The 14873-nt window shown below is 41.2% G+C and overlaps 1 protein-coding gene across 2 annotated transcripts; it reads right to left on the reverse strand.

The window, feature by feature from the left end:
* Positions 1–6205: 6205 nt before the first annotated feature.
* On the reverse strand, positions 6206–13567 carry LOC137776391 (serpin B3-like). 2 transcript variants are annotated; one of them, XM_068562828.1, is made up of 8 exons: positions 13488–13567; positions 12556–12745; positions 11845–11901; positions 10341–10469; positions 9909–10026; positions 8657–8799; positions 8204–8359; positions 6206–6610 (listed from the first exon to the last, which is right to left on the reverse strand). In XM_068562828.1, the coding sequence occupies exons 2-8, from the start codon at positions 12718–12720 to the stop codon at positions 6206–6208; spliced, it is 1173 nt and encodes a 390-aa protein (XP_068418929.1). In that variant the 5' UTR covers positions 12721–12745; positions 13488–13567. The 2 variants fall into 2 exon arrangements, with proteins under 2 accessions (XP_068418929.1, XP_068418928.1); XM_068562827.1 differs by lacking the exon at positions 13488–13567 and having other exon boundaries at positions 11833–11901; positions 12556–12720.
* Positions 13568–14873: the final 1306 nt, after the last annotated feature.

Here is a 14873-nt window from a genome sequence, read left to right on the forward strand (position 1 = left end):
TCTCTCTGTCTCAATGTCCCTTTTCCAGTTTCTGGCCATGCAGGTATTTTACCCTGTGCCCACCTACCATCTTGTATGTTACTCTTTGATATTCACTAAAAGTCAGTTGCCCCTCCACCGTTTACGGTTTTGCTCTTCTTGCCAAGTGTGTCCAGTTTTCTGGGTGACGTCAGATCTTTTATTCCATAGGCACGGGACGGAATCCATGCTTATTTTATGTTACATCTCTATTCCTGTTGAAGCTCCTCCTTTGTGAAAATCTTGTCATGTCTTTTGTCCTTTTGTTAATTGGATCCATGAGCTTTCTTATCTATTTGGATATGCTTTTCATATAAGGAGTCATTAATTATCGCTGATGCCTGTCACTGGAGTATGAATGGAGATGGAGAGTTCTAGAGGGAAGAAGGAATTTGATTACATGGGATATTGTGTGCTGGGGATTTTATTTTGCTTCTCCAGGTTCACCCTTCACTGGCTCAAACTCCCCTGGTCCTAGGAGGCAGAGATGTAGGGAGACATAATCTGGGTCCTTCTCCTCTAGGGAACCTTGCATCTGGCCTGTGAGAGGAAGCAAGAGTAGACTCGCAGCTGGGTGAGTGCAGGGCGCTCGGTCACCTGCTTTCTCTCAGCGAGGTTGCCAAACAATGGCTGCATTTCTTTACCAAAGGCTGCAGATCTTGTCGGGCAGCTTTTCTGCAGCTACAGCTACTTTCTCTGGATTTTGGTCACCATTCCTGCCCTTGCCATGTGCGTCTAGGGGTGGCAATGTCCCCCTACTGTTGCTAGCCATGGGTTGCTTCACCATCCTTTCTTGGTTTCTCTTAGCCCTGACCATACTTTGTATAGTCCCTTTGTTAAACTTTCCTGAATTACCCAGTTTGACTGTGTCATTTGTTTTCTGCTATAGCCTTGACTATTACAGTAAGTAAACGGCTTTGGGAAAAACATCTTGGAATGGAATTTTTGGGATCAGGTTAGTCCCATATTGAGAAGAAATGTGGTGAGAGGAGATGGGGGAGTGGTGTAGGGCAAGGCACATGTAGCAGCAAATTCAGAATGGAGGCAAGACGTGAAGTGCAGGTGTAAGACGGGTGTTGGGACATCAGAGGCTGTGGTGCTTAGTAGCTATTGGGACAAGTTGTGGGATCAGCTGCTTTGTTATGATGGGCGTGGGAAAGTCATTCAGCAGAAATTGAAAAACAATGTTAAGGGAGAGAGTAGGGTGGCAGGGAGAGAAGGAGAGGGAGAAAGAGAGGGTGAGAGAGCTTAGAAGGGAGGAAACTGGACAGGGAGAAGGAGAGACTGAAGCCGCTGAAGTGGACGGTGCGTCATGAAACCATGACAGTTCCCTGTATCTGAGGGTGGGAGGCTCCCGCTAAGGCCAAAGTCTTCTAAAACAGTGGTCTTCATATGAGAGTGATTCTAACGGTGCCTGCAGAGCTGTTTCTATCGTATGCGATTTTCAACATCGCAAGTGTGTGTGTTCTCCTCCCCAAAATTTATCTGCCTAAAAATGTCCTGTGTTCACAGCGGCAGGTTTCCCAACTCTACCGCATTTCACAAAAGAAAAGCAAATTGTCACCTCCTTCACATCTTACTGATGAGAGGTGCCCGGGAGCAACAAAGACAAAGCTCTTTTACTGATTAATCAAGACACACAAACCCACTCATAGGGCTTCTGCCTCCCCTATTTTCTACCGATTCCTATAACGTGTGAAGAGTGGGATGTCAGAGGGGTAGTATTTTAGCTCGCATTTAGGCATTCTGAAGTAAGAATATACATAAATTAAGGCAAGGTGACAGTGGCAGTAATGACAATTTTTCAGTAATAACATAACTTCTTTTTCTCTTTCACTGTTGTCTAGATTGGGTTCCTTTGGAGACTCAACCAGAAGAGCACCTCAAAAACTACTGAAACTAAGTATGATTTTTCCACCCATGTGTTTACACATGACATATTCTTTTCTGCTGTTCCTGATACTTAATCAGGCACTAGAAAATCGGACTACCATGTGACCCAGCAATCCCACTACTGGGCTATATGCTGAGAAAACCATAATTCAAAAAGAGTCATGTACCACAATGTTCACTGCAGCACTATATACAAGAGCCAGGACATGGGAGCAACCTAAGTGTCCATCGACAGATGAATGGATAAAGAAGATGTGGCACATATACAGAACGGACTATTACTCAGACATAAAAAGGAATGAAACTGAGTTTATTTGGACTGAGCTGGATGGACCTAGAGTCTGTCATACAGAGTGAAGTAAGTCAAAGAGAAAGACAAATACCGTATGCATACGCATATGTATAGAACCTAGAAAAATGGTACTGATGAACCTAGTGGTAGGCCAGGAATAAAGATGCAGGCATTGAGAACGGACTTGAGGACACAGGGGGTGAAGGGGAGGCTGCGACATGGTGAGAGAGTAGCATTGACATATATACACTACCACATGTAAAATAGATAGGTAGTGGGAAGCAGCAGCATAGCACAGGACGATCAGCTCGGTGCTTTGTGATGACCTAGAGGGGTGGGACAGGGAGGGTGGGAGGGAGGCTCAAGAGGGAGGGGATATGGGGATATATGTATACATATGGCTGATTCACTTTGTTGTACAGCAGAAACTAACACAATATTGTAAAGCAAATATACTCCAATAAAGATATATATAAAAAAAAAGAAATACCAAAAACCTGGAAAGTTTACTGGGTTATAGAGCTTTAAGATATTTTGGATAAAAGCCATGAAGAAAACCTATGAAATTTCATGCCGGTATGGTTTGTATTATTCAACTAATATAAAAAATCCGTTTCATCAATCCCATCATAAATATTTTCTCCTATGGAAGTGACTCCTCATTTATTTCATCTCTAAAAATGTTTAATGACTCAACCTGCTATTAACAAAGTTCAAGATTCTATGTCAGATGCAGAACCAATGAGTATTTAGCAGTATCCATATTTATCTTAAGTGAAAAAGCACAGAGAAATTACGCTGCGGTTCATCTCATCAAGATACGGTGTTTCAATAAAATATTAGATTTCGTGTTTAATAATTATTCATTAAATTTTTTGTATTTTTTCTTCGTATTTCCCATGATCGTATTGCTCCGTTTCAAAGGTCTCTTTTGTATTGAGATGTAACTACTCTCACTCATAGTATAAAATTGTCATATAAGTGGAATTATATAACATGTACATTGTCTGTTCAGCTTCTTTTTTGCACAGCATAGTGTGTGGGAGTTTTATCCATGTTGCTGCAGAAATCAGTAGTTTCTTCCTGTTTACCTCTAAGTGCCATTCTTTTGTTTGTAAATGTTCACCAGCTGTTAAAAATTTGAGGTCTTGCCAGCGTTTTGGTTGTTAAAATAAGGCTTCAATGAACATTTGCATACTAGTCCTTCTGTGGCGAATGTATTTACATGCCTTGGGTAAAATCAAGGTGTGGAATAACTGGATCATAATTACTGGATCAGTATACGTTTAACTTTGTAAGAAAGTACTGATGCATGTCTCTTTGTACACTTGAGGAAGACTTTCTCTAGAATTGCATTGCTCAGCCATGAAGATTTACAATTTTCTGGAGGGACATCACCCACATGGCAGTGTAGGAGACCCCAGCCTCCACTCCCCCTCAGAGGTCAACAATGAGACAGGTCTCCTTGAACAAAAACAGCTCACAAAGAAGAAATGGTAATGTGATAGAGGTGTCAGCCCAAGCTGTGGTGGTGGCCATTTTGCAGAAAATAAGTGTGTCAAATCCACACGTTGTACACCTTCAACTCACTCAATGTTATGGGTCCATTATATCTCAATAAAGATGGAACAAATAAAATTGCATGACCGTTTTCTGAAGTGGTTGCAGCTTTTGGGTCCGAACCAGTGGTGTAGGAGAGCTCTGGTTGATCTACACTCTCTCCACACGGGGTTTGACCAGTCTTTGTGTTTTAACTTTGGCCACTCCAATGGGGACGAGGTGGTATCTTGTGGGGAGGTATTTTGTATTTACATGTATTTCTTTATTACACTTCTATTATATTTATTTTTATTTTTAAAACCACATAACATGTTGATTTTTACTACTTTCCATTCAAAAATAACTTTATTGATGTAAGATTGATATAGAAAGTGCCGTACATATTTAATGTATGCAACTTCATGAGTTTTGAGATGTGTATACATATGTGAAACCATCATACTAATCTATGTATTAAGTATATCCATCACCTCCACAAGATTTTTCCTGCCCAAGAAAAGTTATGTTTTAGGAAATAACAATTGTCAATACTTGTCCTTTATATTTTGGTGTATTTCAGGGTCATATCTTGGCATTCCTTTCTTCTCACTTTATTCTCTCCCAGTATGATCCCATCTTTGCCTTTAGCTACAATTACCGTATTTCTCTCAGTATCTCTAAAATTTATATCATCTCTATTACTTACCAGTTCATATCCCAGTTCTGAGTTCTAGACTCTTAAATTCTTGACATGGGTTACAGAGCATTTCATGTTTTGGTAACAGCTCACCTCTTCAACCTCATCATGCTCTACAATTTTGAATTTTCATGTATGATAATGTATTTCTAAATTACCTTTTCTACGTGTGGTGGGTCACTTGCACTTTGTTGAAAAGAAGAAGCAAGGAAAAGTAACAAATGACAAAAATGACAAGAAAATGGGAGAAAATATGTGCAAACGAAGCAACTGACAAAGGATTAATCTGCAAAATATACAAGAAGCTCATTCAGCTCAATATCAAAAATCAAACAACCCAATCCAAAAATGGGCAGAAGACCTCAGTAGTCATTTCTCCAAAGAAGATATGCAGATTGCCAACAAACACATGAAAGGATGCTCAGCATCACTAATCATTAGAGAAATGCAAATCAAAACTACAATGAGGTATCACCTCACACCAGTCAGAATGGCCATCATCAAAAAAATCTACAAACAATAAATGCTGGAGAGGGTGTGGAGAAAAGGGAACTCTGTTGCACTTGTGGTGGGAATGTAAGTTGATACAGCCACCTTGGAGAAGGGTACGGAGGTTGCTAAAAAAACTAAAAATGGAACTACCATATGACCCAGCAATCCCATTACTGGGCATATACCCTGAGAAAACCATAATTCAAAAAGAGTCATGTACCACAATTTTCACTGCAGCACTATTTACAATAGCCAGGACAAGGAAGCAACCTAAGTGTCCATCGACAGATGAATGGATAAAGATGTGGCACATATATACAATGGAATATTACTCAGCCATAAAAAGAAACAAAATTGAGGTACTTGTAGTGAGGTGGATGGACCTAGAGTCTGTCATACAGGGTGAAGCAAGTCAGAAAGAGAAAAACAAATATGCTAACACGGATATATGGAATCTTAAAAAAAAAAAAGGTTCTGACGAACCTAGGGGCAGGACAGGAATAAAGACACAGACGTAGAGAATGGAGTTGAGGACACAGGGCGGGGGAAGGGTAAGCTGGGACGAAGTGAGAGAGTGGCATTGACATATATACACTACCAAATGTGAAATAGATAGCTAGTGGCAAGCAGCTGCGTACATAGCACAGGGAGATCAGCTCGGTGCTCTGTGACCACCTAGAGGGGTGGGATCGGGAGAGCGGGAGGGAGATGCAAGAGGGAGGGGATATGGGGATATATGTATACATATAGCTGATTCACTTTGATTTTCTTTGTTATACAGCAGAAACTAAAACAACACTGTCAAGCAATTATACTCCAATAAAGATGTTAAAAAAAAGAATGACAAGAATAAGTCATTGTTTTATTGATAATGCATTTCACAAAATCAAAAAATTTAGACATGTAAGGGTCCCATATATCACCTAAATTCAAATAAATGTGTCTAAGTGAATAGTTTTGAATAGTAGATATAATTTCTGAAATAGGAGGTATGATATTTCACACTTTGTAGAATATAGAGTGTTGAAATAACCTTTCAGAATATACTGAACATCTTGTCCGAAGAGGAGGTACCATGGGGAGACAGAGTAGGTTTACATGGGTTTGTAGAAAGAGAGAGACAGACAGACATGGTATTTCAACCAACACATTCTGAGTGATGACTATGAGTTTGGAAAGGAAAATGAATCAAAGAGAACCTGTTACTTCCAGCAATCAAGGTTCGGGAAGAGCTCTGTGAATGTCCCCCGAGTGTAGCCGCTGGCTAATCACATCTAAGGGGAAGAGACTCTGCCGTAGAAGAGGACGCTGTTGGTCTTGTTGTGCTTGATGAAGAACAGGAAAGGGTGGTCACAATGGAAACTCTCTGGAATTCTAACTGAGTAACGAACAGTTTCTACTCCAGTCGCAGCTGCGGCCTCCGTGCCCTCCTCATTCACCTCCACGAAGGACTTGTGGATGACTTTCGACACCACCAGATCTTGTGTCCCGGTCATGCCTGAGAAGTCGGCTTTCCCCTCACAGAAGGCGTCCACCATCCCCAGGGCTTCCAGCGTGGTCTTGAGGTCATAGCTCTCCTCCACTTTGAACCGAGGTAGGTGTAAATCCACTTTTGTCTCCCTCATAGTCTGTGGGCTCGTCCACTCTATTAACTTCTCAGCAGTGAGCTGATCTTCAAGCTATAACAATGTAAAAAGGAAAAACTGGCACGATTGTCAGTGGACATGGAGCCCCCCTTAACATTGGATTGAAACGTGGAAATCCTTTAACAGTAAACATAAATACAGGAGATTCAGTTGATATGGTTTTATCTGAGGAGGTAAAAATAACAGAGTCCTGAATATATATTATATAATCAAAAAAATGTTCTTACATTTTCATGACTTTGCTATTTTTATGTATATATGTACACATTAATAATATATGCATATGTATAAATATCTATACAAATGTATATATGTATAATATATATGCACACATATATGCAACAGAATGGTGAAATAAAATTAGCTGTAGAAGATGAGCCATCCACTTCTTAGGCTTGTTCTCTATTTCGTGCTTCACTTTCCAGTAACCTCTTGTCAATGTTCTTTCGTCCATAAATGTTTACATAGTGCATTTACAGCGTATAGCCTACTTTTATTCCTTTTTCTTGCCTCATGTATTTGTACACTTTTCCTGTATGGATATATATTTCTCTAATCACGTTTACATTGTTACATAATACGATCATTAAATTGATATTCAGTATATATATCTTTACTTAATATCTTTTAAGCATTCACTGCATGTCAGTCCCTAACCTAACCGAAGGTAATGCAAACATGTACCAGTTTTCCTCATTTAAAATTTTTCATTATTTTGAGCCACTTCTGTCCAAAAGCTTTTCCCCTGTTTAGACTTGTTGTTATAGGATAAAATCCTAGCACTGAGATTCCCTATGTCATTGATAATGGGGAATTTAGAGCTGAAGCCGAAATATTCTGATGACTCTTCACGTTTATTGCCATGTTGCTTTCCCTAAGAATTTCCAGTTTCCAGTGTTACGAGATGTGTATTTTGAGTGTGGCAAGTTTACTGCCGCTTCTGCATCATCATCGACTATTACAGTAATTGCTTATGGCCTTTTATGGAATGTCCTTTTATGCCAGATATTGTTATTGATATTTTTACATATTAACTTTATTATAACAATGCTAACAGGAAAATTCTATAATCACCCCCTTTTTTGAAATCTTACCAATGAGGCTCCGAATGAGCCTTTGGTCCATTTTGAGCACTTAGGGACCAAATACTTCAAAATTGAAAAGTGGGCATCAAGATACTCTATTTGTCCACGGTCTACAGAAGCACTGTGAATTAGTGGGCAATATGTAACCACTTTGTTTTTTAAATTTCCTTATTTTACTTGTGAGTGAATTTGCAAATATTTCTATGTGTCACCTATGTATGAGTGTTAATTTCCTTGTCTTCAAATGAGTGGACTGGAATATATCAGAGGTTCTTATGGTTGCAAAATAGTTCTGTGTGTATCTAGGGATAGTTTTTTTGTGAACTGACATTCCATAGTTTCATCAGAATATTAATGTGACCTGTGAGGTACAGATACACTATTCGTATCATACTGTGATCCCTAACGTATTGATTTTATTTTTTTGTTGTTTGCTTGAGCTCTGCCAGCCACTAGCACCAGTGTATGAGCAGCCCGTACGAGCAGTGTCTCACTAGGAATTTAAGCAATAGTAGGCAGCATTGGAGGTACCAGCTTTTACCTTCTGCAGACCATCTAGTTCATTGGGCAGCAGCACCATCATGCTTAGCTCTTGGCCTTTGTACGGTATTTCCAGGATCTTGACTTGCATGTCCTCCAGTGACGTGAAATTGAAGTGATCGGTTTGTTTCATCATCTGCACAGATTTGCTTGTATCCTGCAATAAATTCATGTGGCAAAAAATGCTAAGTGAGCATAAGTCAAAAAGAAAGATAATATCATTGTAATACCAAACACACCCTCCTTCTAAGAGATGATCTCGGAAATCTGTGAATTAGAGACAAGAGTTTCTTCAAGGACTCCCAACTAAATAAAGTAAAAAAGAAAAAAAAGACAAGAAAATAAACCTTGACAACTATCTTCTACCCACAGTTATATATTAATTACTATGTATTTAAATTTCACACTGAATGTGTAGCTATGTTATATTATATACATAATTTATAGACAATACCTTGTTCAGCCAAAATTTTTCCTCCCCAGTGTTTTCTTTCTTAAATTTCTGGCACCACTGCCCTTTGAAATAGACTGCGTTCACCAGAACCAGAACGGTCACGCTACCAAGAGAGTCTTTGGGAAAGAGATCCTTGATTTTTTCTGCAAAGAAAGAAAATCAAAGGTTTGTCATGAAAGGCACAAGTGGTTTGTCTGGAAGATGCTTTGAGAGTTACAACTGATGATTAAATATTCACACAAATCACCACATTAGGGACTCTGTGCCCGATTGTTCACAAGGTGAAGCTTTCCTCATGGCGCCAGCCTGATGGAGTCGCCCTCATGCAGACGCCCCTTCTTCTGACTGGGAACGTGTTTGGTCTCTGTGGTGACATCAGTCACCTCACACTGAATTCTGATGAACTGATGTCAGCTGATCTTTCCACTGGTCATTTTTCCCCCTCCCTCCCTACCACCCTCCCTGTCCCCTCAATAACCGCCACCCTCCCTTGTTTCCTCCATCCTTCTTTCTATTCTTTTCTTCTTCACTTTCTTCTTTGCTTTCTATTTTTTCAAACTTGAACTCACTGCTCAGAGGAAATGGGCCTGAATGTTCTTTAGGACAAATGACATGAACGCTAAAAACGAAAACATGTACTCAGACACCATTTCCCGGGGTGACTTTGTCTTCATTTGCCAGGTTGAGTTGCTGTAGGTTTGGCCTGTATTTAGGATGGGACATAGGATATGGTGCATGGAATGGAGACATCATCCAGCCGCCTTCCGTGGTTGGGGAGGACAGCTGTGACCATCCCTGTAGGATGCGGGGATGGGGAAGTGGTCAGGCTGCTCCTGCTGCAGATGGCAAGAAGGGTGGTTTGCAGGAGAGCGGCTCGTTTCCCAGTTAACAAAGGATAAGGGAACCCTGTTAATATTATCTCTTAGGGATCATAATCCAGACGTTCAGCCTCGAATTTAAAGAAAAAATGCGAATCAACATGAAGCTTGAGCAGAGAGTTGGGATCCATAGAGATACTGTCATCCACAGATTCAGCTGAGTTTCCACGTAGCTGGTCCTGGGATCCCTCCTGGGCTCCCCTTGTTTCTCTCCACACTGACATGGACCATTTCACCCTCTGCAGTGCCCTCCTCCATCTTCTGTAATCTCGTCTCACCCCGGCTCCTGGCACCCCATGCAGGGGCCAGCACAGCGTTCACACACAGCGGGGACTCTACAGTGATTTTTAAGGAGTGACTCTCTCATAACCTACCATTAGTTTGGCTTTCCACCCAGGAATTAATCATCTTCCGACTTTCTTCTGCAGCATTGTCAAAATCAGCAGATTCCACAGTGGCTAGGTAAAATTTCTTAACATTATCCATGTATGCCTATGGCATGGGCAGGAAGAAAGGAGGGATTAAGAGTAATTTGTCAGTAACCGTCTAGGTATTCCCAGATTAAACTGTGTTCAGTGATGACCAAAGAGAGTACCTGAAACGATCCTTACGCCCACTTCCCCGGTGGGTTGTCAGGCTCTGGGACACTCCAGTGGGGAGCGTCGTGGTCCAGGAGCTGAATGCCCCTGGGGCAAATGCTCCCCATGTGGGTCAGCCAGGCTCCTCTGCCTCCCCCTCCCCCATTAGGAGATGGGATCAGAGGACCCAGGATGCAGACCAAAGGTGTGACAGGTCATGAAACTTACCTGCAGAAAGAGAAAAGTCTTTTTTCCATAGAGCCTGTTGGCTATGTTCAGCTCATAGGCGTCAGTGGATTTCTTTAAGTCAGTCAGAAGGTTTTGAAATTGATGATGAATATATCCCGGCTTTTCAACCTTCAAACACCAGAAAGTGAGCTCATTGGATTCTCATTGTACATAAATATTGCAACCCCATAGGTCTGTGAGCTCCGGACCTAGAGTTTGGTATCCCCACGGACGACATTGGTTGCTATCTCCCCATATATGGTGTATTTTACCGGAAGTACCCTTCATAATCCTTCCATTCAATCTTCCAGGTAATTCTTCCTTCCTGCTCTAACACACTCCAGTCTTTTCTCTTTTGAACTAGAGATGCAGCACCATTCCACTATTGGATTGTGTTTTAATTGTCTCAAATGTTTTGGGACCAGCTAAAACTTAAACTCCTTTGAGCTAGAACCATAGTGCATCTCTAACAGTCATCAACTGCATGAGAACATGAAATTTGTATACTGCCCTATGTTATGGCATGAAGCCCTGTTTTACTCCTTGGAGGGATTACTTTCTAAGACCCCTTGATTGTGCTCTTTGGCTGTTCATTATGCCAGTCACTCTGAAGTAGGAGCAGTGTGTCTCTGGTACACTGCTAACAGCTGTACATCAGCATCTCTAAGTCTTTAGTTCAATTGACATGAAAACAAGAGAGTTCAGAGAACTAAGAAACTTCTCCAAGGAGACAGAGCCAATTTTTCAACTCACGCTTATCTCACCCAGAACCTTCCCCTTGCTAAGGAAGAGTTTTGGACTATTTAGGCTACCAACCATAATTCTCTATCATTTTCCAAAAACTAGTTGATCATATGCTTATTGCTCTTACTCTAATTTAGGGGTTAATTAAAATTATATAATTTTAGCAACATATTGTGATTACTATAGTTATTATTATTCTATAATAATAATACATAACGTTTATGGGGGTTTCTGTCATCCAGGCACTGTTGTCCTGTTTCACATGTAGTTGCATGTCTTGCAGCAGACCCTTTATTGCTCCTAGTTAATTTGGATGAAGTCAAATTGTGGCTCAGAGCAGTTGTATTTTGCCACGTTCCCCATTCCTGAACAGAAGAGCACAATTTGAAGCTCCTGAGTTCCCTGGCGGCCTAGTGGTTAGGATTCTGGGCTTTCATTGCCATGGCCCGGGTTCAAGCCCTGGCCGGGGAAGTGAGATCCTGCCAGCTGCATGGCATGGCACAAAAACCATTCTTCAGTTTGAAGCTCCTTTGGGTTTCAGAACCCTTGCTCTTAAGAACATGCTACTCTCCTTTCAAGAAAACAAATATATAAAATAAATAAGTACATAATATGATATGAGAAACAACTCTGTCCAATCTATTTTGCTTAAGATGTCCCCTAAAAATTGGCCTTTTCCTGTTTATCTGAAATTCCCAGTTTAAACTCTGAACCTCTTGGACATGTGATCTCCTTCTAGATTCAATGCTCTGTGACTCACAGGATCAACTGTAGTTCCTTTTCTTTTGTTCTCTGCGATTTCATTAAAGTGCAGGACCTGGAGGAGACAGAGAGTGGGACAAGGAAACTTTAGAGATCTATGTACCCCAGAGTAAATAAGAAAGAAAGAAAACCAGGAAAGAAGGAAGAAAGAAAGAAGGAAGAAAGAAAGAAGGAAGGAAAGAAAGAATGCAAACAAACAAATAAAACAAAATGCCAAATCAAAAAAAAAAACAACAAACAAACCCAAAAAGAAAGAAAGAAAAAGAACAAAGAAATGTTCCATGCAAGCATTTGCTCCTTGAAAAACACAACCTGCATGTGAAAAACACAAAGCTGGTTGACCACCAGCCAGTTCAAAGAATCCTGATTCATTTCCATCCATTGCTGAGGAAACATGTAAAGATGACTCCCATGGATTTCAGTCAGTGCACCACTTCTACCTGAACTCTACCATTTAAAGCCTCACCTGTGGTCACTGGGCAGTTGTAGGTTTCATCCCAGCTCCCAAAGGAAGTCTCGGCACAGGGAAGAGATGGGGCGGATCACTGGGGGGAGAGCATATGCTCCCACAGCTTTGTGCCCGCCCAGTCATGAGGAGTTTGCAGCTTCCTGTGCTACCCCTGGGGACAGCCAAATCTGTGATCATATGCACAGAAGCCGACAGAGAAACCAGGACAAATTGGTAAATGTAAAGGAAGCTGCGACCTACCTTCTGGATTTCTGATGCCGTGTGTTCTCGGGCCCCCAAGGAAGTCATGGCTAAGGCTGACATGATACTCAAAGGGGAAAAGAAGATATTTTCCTTCTCTGATTGTCTGATCTGTTGGAACAGGTCGACTGCAAAGTGGATGATTGCTTCACCGAGTGAACTCATGGTGGCTTGATGTGGTCTGGAACTCCTGGAGAAGCATCAGGTTTATTTTATAATGAATTTCTTGGAGGGAAGGTTAGTCTGTAATAAAATTTTCATAAGAAATGCCTTATATGTGGGTTGTGGGATTCTGAAAACTATAGCTTCCTTCCTTTTACTTTTAAAGCTTTTTTCAATGTACATGTATATACTTCATAATTAGAAGACTATGGAAATAGTATTTAAAGAAAACTTTTGTGGGGACTTCCCTGGCAGCGTGGTTAAGACTCTGCACTTCCCATACAGGATGGCGCAGGTTTGATCCCTGGTCAAGGAACTAAGATCCCACATGCCGTGTGGTGCGGCAAAAAAAAAAAAAAAAAAAAAAAAGGAGAAGAAAACTTTTGTGAAAACTAATAGAATATCTTTTCTTCCTTACTGGCTGTGCTAAGACTGGGTAGAAAATGCATTATAACAGATCCAAGGCAAAGATTGATGTGTAACATCCCACCATCTCTCATGAGGCGCCTCTATGCCTTTTTCTTGAGGGATCTGTGGGTACTGGACATCCTACCCCCCAATCACACTTCCTCTTAAGGGAGCATTTGGTTTTTGGAAATAAATAAATTACCTAAAGATTAAAGGAGATGAAAAATTGTTTTACTTTTGCCCACGCTAAAGAATAAAATACCATCAGACAAAACAAATTAGATAAATGATGTAACACACATCATTGTTATTATTTTCAGGAAGGATTCATGTAGTTAAGCAGAGCTGCTGGAAGCACTTACCTGTGAGCCTGGAGGAAGCAGAGGTGGGCAGACAGCCTGTGAGCTGATGCGCCGTGAATGGTCAGGTCTGGACTATATAACTCTCTCTTGCATTCCTCCCATCCCTCACAACAACTGGTATTTCAAGTAAAGCAGCTTCTGATTTCTTCACCAGGCTACCCATCACCTGCATGAGCATGAAGTCTCTATGAGGAAAGGCAAGATTATTGTTCTATTCTCGTACGTCCTTTTCACCTGCAGAAGAAATTGTGACCTGCGATCACTGGCTCTTATGAAATGCATGTAGGTGCCTTCCCAACACCAAGGAGAATAACGTGAAATTGTAACTTCTTCCCATGCCCTGAGCTACTGTGCCCAAGCAGAAATAACCCTTAAAATATCTTTCTAGTCTTACATGTTGAATTGTCTTTAAGACCACTTCTAACACCAACAATGAAAAAGCTTATATTTTCTATTTTATGTTCTGAAAGGGCTTCTCCAACCTGACCATTTCCTTCAGAATTATTCTGTATAACCAGGAAAATAGCTCCAATTCTCAACTTAAGAGATACTGGCGAAGTGTCTCAGCAGTAGGTGGAGAACAGGCATCATTTGCCTTCCCCTAAAGGCTGGACCTTGGCCGTGGTCCTCCCTGTGACCCCCATGCCCCTTGCAGCCAATCCCAGATGGCCAATGACTTCTAAGGTCAGTGGGAAGCTCATTTCCCTGCAGTGTAATCAGCTCTCAGTGAGAAGGACAATGGATCCAAACAGGGGCCATTTTGGTGGCAGTATTCCAATTCTTTGTACAAAGATATATCAGAAAAATAAATTGTTTGAACGCCAGAATTATCACGTTTCTCGGTTGGCCTACTATTCATTACGCCATCTTCAAATTCGTGGTCTTGAAAACAGAGTTAAATGCCTGTGAGAAAAAAAGCAGGAAAAAGTGTTCTTTTGAATGCCATGGTTAAGTCTCTTATCATTGGAGCTGTATTCTCTTCAGAGGCATGGCTATCTCCCAGCAGAATAATATTAAAAACCGTTGACTTTTACTGAGGGGGGTATGTATTCACTCATTTCCCTCTTTAACACCTTATTCAGGCAGATCCCTTTGTTCTCCCCATTTCACAGATGACAGAGATGGGGCTCAGAGTGGCTGAGCAGAAGCCCAGGTCTCTAAGTTAGTGAAGTGCACAGGTGAGGTATCCAGGCAGGCAGCTGGTTCAGGAAGCTGTGTGTGTGTCCACGCCCCACAGGGCAGTCTGTTGATGGACTCTGGTCTTTTAGGGACATAACTCCTTGTGTCTAAATGACAAGAACCTGTTTCTTCTGAACTTTCAAAAGAGATAATGTCCTCCCGCAAAATCTGAGGTGGTGGGAATGGGTCCCCTAAATGCTCCCCTCT

Source organism: Eschrichtius robustus, chromosome 14 (genome assembly GCF_028021215.1).
Source record: "Eschrichtius robustus isolate mEscRob2 chromosome 14, mEscRob2.pri, whole genome shotgun sequence".
NCBI classification, from domain to species: domain Eukaryota; kingdom Metazoa; phylum Chordata; class Mammalia; order Artiodactyla; family Eschrichtiidae; genus Eschrichtius; species Eschrichtius robustus.

What these genes read in the sequence shown, in the direction of transcription:
- LOC137776391 (XM_068562827.1), bottom strand. Translation starts at nt 12,720, where the DNA reads ATGAGTTCACTCGGTGAAGCAATCATCCACTTTGCAGTCGACCTGTTC. An exon ending in GGTGGAAAGCCAAACTAATG is followed by an intron (nt 8,800 to 9,908) that starts GTAGGTTATGAG and finishes CTTTCTTTGCAG; the next exon opens with AAAAAATCAAGGATCTCTTT. An exon ending in AACTAGATGGTCTGCAGAAG is followed by an intron (nt 6,611 to 8,203) that starts GTAAAAGCTGGT and finishes ACATTGTTATAG; the next exon opens with CTTGAAGATCAGCTCACTGC.